The sequence below is a fragment of the Chiloscyllium plagiosum genome, chromosome 43, assembly GCF_004010195.1.
Source record: "Chiloscyllium plagiosum isolate BGI_BamShark_2017 chromosome 43, ASM401019v2, whole genome shotgun sequence".
Lineage (NCBI taxonomy): Eukaryota > Metazoa > Chordata > Chondrichthyes > Orectolobiformes > Hemiscylliidae > Chiloscyllium > Chiloscyllium plagiosum.
The window spans coordinates 13435535-13441534 of record NC_057752.1 but is presented as its reverse complement, the minus strand read 5'-3'; the positions used below and the strand labels follow the sequence as shown (position 1 = coordinate 13441534).

The 6000-nt window shown below is 46.1% G+C and overlaps 1 protein-coding gene across 2 annotated transcripts in view; it reads right to left on the bottom strand.

Moving 5' to 3' along the window:
* Nucleotides 1-4288: 4288 nt before the first annotated feature.
* slc26a10 (solute carrier family 26 member 10) overlaps nucleotides 4289-6000 on the bottom strand; it is a 72514-nt gene continuing 70802 nt past the window's right edge. For both annotated transcript variants that reach the window (XM_043682076.1, XM_043682077.1), the window contains one exon: nucleotides 4289-5283. In XM_043682076.1, coding sequence (XP_043538011.1) covers nucleotides 5245-5283 — 39 coding nt within the window. In that variant the 3' untranslated portion in view covers nucleotides 4289-5244. The remainder of the gene's footprint in view (nucleotides 5284-6000) is intronic.

The following is a 6000-nucleotide window of genomic DNA, read 5'->3' as shown; positions in this document are numbered from 1 at the left end:
TGACATCACCACAGGAAATGACATCACCAACCCCAGGCCACCCAAACACATAAATAGGAAGCAGGCTACATCACCAGTGTTTCATCCAGAGCCTCACTGAAGATGTTCCCTAGTATGATGATGAAATGTCTGAAACAAACCTTCCAGCTCAGTGAGCAAACCTACATCCAGACTCCTAGGTCTCTTTGTTTGGCTACACTCCCCAGGGTGTTGATGTCTTTTAGAGAAGGAAATATGCCATCCTTACCTAGTCTGGCCTATGTGTGATCCATAGCCAATGTGTCTGACTCTTATCTGCCCTCTGGGCAATTAGGGATGTGCAATAAGCGCTGGTCTAGCCAGAATGAAAGAATCCTATGAACAAATAAAAACATTGCTCAGTATCATATGGAACTCTGTGAACCCAAGAATTATGCAGTGGTCTCTTCTATCAATACTATTATGGATCGATACGTCTAGGCAGATTAAGATGAGCTCAAGTAAGACTTTTCCTCTTGTTGGTTCCTTTCAGTCCAGCTCAGCAGCGATGTCTTTCAGGACTTGGGCAGCTCAGTCAGCACTGGTACTGCCGAGCTAGTCTTGCTGGTGGGCATTCTCCTATCCAGTGTACATTCTGTGACCTTGCCACCCTCAGTGCTTCCTCCAAGTGTTGTGCAACATGGAGGAGTACGGATTCATCAGCCGCAGGAGGACGGTACGTGGGAATCAGCAGGCGGTTTCCTTTCCCATGCTTGACCTGAAGCCATGAGACTCTGATTTTATATGACTGTGCCACCACCGGGAAGGACAGATCCAGAGATGGTGATGGTGGTGTCTGAGTCATTGTCTGTAAGGCATGACCAGGTCAGGCTGATGCTGGAGTAGTCTGTGAGACAGCTCTCCTAATGTTGTCACTAGCCCCTAGATGGGGCTGGGTTCGCTATGGGCCTTCCCAGTCTGTGGGGATTTCCTCTTTAAGCTGTGGAGTGTTATAACTGAGTGGCTTCCTCAAGCATTTCAGAGGGCTGTTCAGAGTCAGCTACATTGGCTGTGGGTCTGGAGTCACATGTAGGCTCAGACCTGGTAAGGACAGCAGTCTCCTTCCCTAAAGGACATGAGTGAACCATGTGGATTTTTTCCACCAACAATGATCATCATTCGACTCTTAATTCCAGAAATATTTATTTTTATTAAATTAAAAAAAACCTAAATTCAAACTCCCCAGTCTAGCATGGCAGGATTCAAACTCATGTCCCCCGAGCATTAGCCATGTCTCTGGATTAACAGCCCAGTGACAATACCACTAGGCCATGGCCTCCCCTTGAAACATCAAAAGCCATTGCCTTGTCTATAAAACCAAGAGAATGCCACAATTGGTACTGAGACAGCACAACTTTGGAATTCTGAGCAACACATACCTTTCCCTGAGGGGAAGCACAGCCACACACTGATGGATCGATTTTTGCTTTTAGCTTCGAGTCACATGAGTATTATTCGCTTGCATATCTTCCTCGTGTGTCCTATTTTGCTGCTGAACAGCAAGATAAGCCTTAACTTGAAGCGATTGATGTTTGTGAGAGTGATGTGTGGTTGGCTGAAGGATGGTTTGGTGGAAGTGGCCTTTGCCTGTAGCTGTAACATGGATGCACTGCTGAAAACTGAATGGTTCTTCTGGTACTGAGTGCACCTCAGGAACCAATATTCACTGGCACTGGCATATCGGCTGCACCACATTCTGCCACCACTGTCTCCTCCCCAAACGATCTGGAAAGCATCTCTCGACCACACAGGCTGTGAAGAGAGAATCTTGTGTCCTTGCTCACCCCTAGATCTAGTAATGTGTGGGTTTCCTCAGTGGGCACGCTCGCAGTGACACAGTTAAACACCATTTGGCAATCGTGCCAGTCTGATGTCTTGGTGATGCAAGTTGGAAATCATTTCAAGGACGCGAGCAGGGAGTCTCTCCTCTGCCCGAAATCCTGTCTGTGCCAGTTTCCAAAGTGTAAATGGCAGATGTGATCTTCACAATGGAATGAAAATGTGCAAATTAATGATATGATGTTTGAAGATAATATAATATAGGAGCAGAATTAGGCCATTTGGCCCATCGGGTCTGCTCTGCCATTCGATCATGGCTGTTATGTTTCTCAGCCTCATTCCCCTGCCTTCTCCCTGTAACCCTTGATCCTATTATTAATCCATCTCTGTCTTAAACACACTCAGTGACCCGGCCTCCACAGCTCTCTGCAGCAATGGGTCCCACAGAGTACAGACCCAGAGTCCCCAACCCCTCCTCATACGACAAGCCCCTCATCCCCAGGATCATTCCTAGAAACAATCCAACGTTGTATGGACTTGGACATCAACAACAACAAGCGATCAAGATTCTTTAAGAAATCACAATGAAACAATGGTTAAAGCAGGCCTGTAAATTTGAATGGTTAACTCTTTTTCTCATTTACTACTTTATACTGACCACAACTGCAATGTTGAAATTTTAACTTATTCCTTTTTTTTTTACTTTATACACAAGACTTTGTACCTCGGTACCTTGTACTTAAGCTGGCGCTAGGAATGGCAGCTTTGTATATTTCACCCTATACTCCTGCATCCCGGTACTTGTGCACACGTGACTTTAAGCTTAATTCTAGTTCTAATATTGAAGTGTACACATTTACCACAAGCTTCACCCACCAGGTTTATGGCTTCTTTGAAGCCTCCGCAGTTTACTTTAGCGTTTAAGTGCCTGGTGAAGCTTAGTGCACAAAATACTTCGTTTCGAGACAGATGGCTGCCATTTTTGCTGCAGTGTAAAACATTGGCAGAAACCCACAATATGGTGTTGCTCTTCATAAATGATCATTTATTTACACACATGAATTTCGAACAGAATCACGTAGTAAATCAGTTACAGCAATTACGGAGTACTTGGGCCTAAGCGTCAACAGGGAAAGACCACTCATTCAACGCTCAAACTTGCTTTTGTAGCCATGAGTTTCACTTGTCGCCTGTTGTTCCAAAGATGCCAACTGGTACAGGGTTGTGGTTAATGGCCAACCCCATATCTCACGGAAGCGGCCAGCCTTTTTGAGTGAGGAAAGGTGGCAAGTCTTGGCATGCTCTTTGATGCTTAAGTTGACCATCTCATTGAGGTGAACTGATAGGTCAGGGAAAGGGAAACTATGTCCTCTGCTCGGTAGTGGGTGCAGAATTTTAACATTTGAACCAGGCCACATCAGGTAGCATAGAGTCCTGACAGGAAGAAGGCCATTCTGCCCAGTGAGTCCGCACCAACCCTCCAAAGAGCATCCCACCCAGACCCACCCTCCCTCCATTTACCATGGCTAACCCACTGAACCTGCCTATCCCTGGATACTAGGGGTGATTTAGCATAGTCATTCCACCTGACCTGCACACCTTTGGACTGTGGGAGGAAACCGGAGCACGTGAAGGAAACCCACACAGATACGGGGAGAATGTGCAAACTCCACACAGACAGTCACCATAGGTTTGAATTGAACCCGGGTCCCTGGCGCTGTGAGGCAGCAGTGCTAACTACTGAGACACCATGCCGCCCTTCACACAAACAAATACATTGCTGAGGTTAGGACTCAATGGAAAATTCCCAAACTGGCATTGGTCGGTATTTGTTGGGAAAGGTATACTGTGAGATGTTCCTATATGGGTTTTCACGGGTCTTCAGGTCAAGCCAGACTGATTTGATTAAGGTACCTTTAAACAACATTTCTGAAAAGCCTGTACATGACAGTAAGGCTACAGAGCAGCTCGCTCTGAGCTGCACAGGCTCCAACCTCCTAGCAGAGTCCTAGCCCATGATCACTGACATCACAGTTGCATCACAGCTTACCTCAGAGGCTCATCTGAATACTCATGAAGCCCTATCTCTCCAGGGCATTATGGTGAATAGAGGCAATTAAGATACAGGTCAGTCACAAACTGTTTGACTGGAATTCATTGATGAGAGGCTGAATAGCTTCCTGCCCCCATTTGGGGGTAACACAGGAGAAGCCAAAATGAGTTTTCGCAGGGGGAGTGGTGGTGTTGAATTGAGTCTGGGTGAGTCACACAGTGCACAACGCCATAGCAGGGAGGCTTAATGATGATCAGCTGAAATCAAAGTGCAATGTCGAGATGCTGATGTCATTAATGTCACTGGAATTTTTGTTCAGATGCCACGTTCAGGATGTAGGTACAAGTCCAACCATCAACTTAAACTCAAATAAAAATATCTGGAATAAGTGATGGTGACCATGACCTATTGTCGATTGTTGTAAAAATCCATCTGGTTCACTAATGCCCTTGAGGGAAGGAAATCTGCCATCCTTACCTGGTCTAGGCCTACATGTGACTCCAGGCCCACAGCCAATGTGGCTGACACTTCACCACCCCCTGAAATGTCCGAGAGCGCCAACCAGTTCAAGGGCAATTAGGGATGGGTCATAAATGCCAGTCTTGCCAGTGATGCCCACATCCCATAAAAAAACATGATAAAAGAAAAATAGAGTTAAAGATTTGCGAAACAATCAAAGGGACTAAATTTCCTTCAGTATGGGGGCCCACCCTGCGAATATAGAGCGAATCATCGCTGCTGGTCTGTGAAACAGCCATTTTTCAAATTGTGAAATGCAAGGGATCCTGCCTCCGTGAGAAAAACTGTCTGGCAAACTTGTTTGACGGGGGGCGGGGGGGGGTCAGGGGCATAACAGTAAGTCCCACCACGTTAGTTACCAACACTGGGGGGGGCATCATGCTGCCCAGCTTAATAAGGTTCTCAATCGCCCTGCCCATGTAGATGCAGGCAGCACTGTCCTTTACCCCTACCTTCCTCACCTCTGTCTTCCAAACCCTATATCGCATTGCCCAGCACTCCCATAAAGAAGATATCCCTTTATTCCCAATCATTCTTTTGTAGTTTATCTCTTTCTGACCAGATTCATTCACACACCAACTACACTAAAATCCCATAGTGGCAAATAACAATATCAGTTAAAGCTGACTTTCTGCTTTTTGACGTGTCTCTCTGGAAGAAGCCATTCCATGCAGCTTAACCTGTAGTTGTGTTTTGTCAGTGAAACGCTACACATTTTAGATTAGTAAAGAAGTCTCATTCTGCATTTCAGGTTGGATAGAGCCTAGTCACTTCATTTCGAGTCTCCTTGAAAGGCAATTGTGGTCAGGCAGACCCTTATGATTGTCCTTTGTAAGTGGTACAGCAATCATTGAGCAGAAAGTCCACCGATTCTTTCATACCCAAATTGTCGTGCTTTTCTGTGAGGCTGCTTCCTAAAAAAAGAGAAATAATCATGTTGATATTTTTAAACCTTTAGCCTCACAACTGGCCGACCATGTACTATTCTGGATTGAGTTGAAATTGCAGAGCAGCTTGCTTTCTGAGCAATGGTGACGCGCACAAGGAGCAAAGTTAGAGAATTCTCTCAAGAGCTGCCTTTTCCATTGAGGCAATCTGCTTTGCTTCCTTCGCTCCCCTGATTGCCTGCAGTTCTTCACTACCTCCGAGCCCCTCGCATCAACAAATGGGATCAATCAGGAGAGAAGGACGAGACTTAATAGTTGACTGAGCATCGAAAGGGAAAGCAACAGTTATAGACACAAATAAAAGGTAGGGGATCCATAAGTGTGGTGTGGTGGAGGCTAGCTCCCAAGAATTAAGAGAAGCCTTTATGAAGCATTGCACCCAATGGGTGACCATGGCTAAAGGCAGATACAAAAGTTGTCAGAAAGATTCAAGATGGCAAGACCGGGATCCCTTTCAAATCTTGGGGAATGGGGAGGAAGCACAAAACAAGAACAAGCCTTTCGGTCCATCAAGCCTGGCCCCTCCTCAGAAACAGTGCTTTCACGGCCTGTGGAACATCCTAGGCTACGTTGCGGGCTGCACTCAGCATGGCAAGCGGCAGAGGATTGGCTGGCGGGGTTTTGCGCTGCAATAAATCAGTTCTCTTGTCATCCCCCTGCCAGTACAGAAGGCAGATTAGCGCT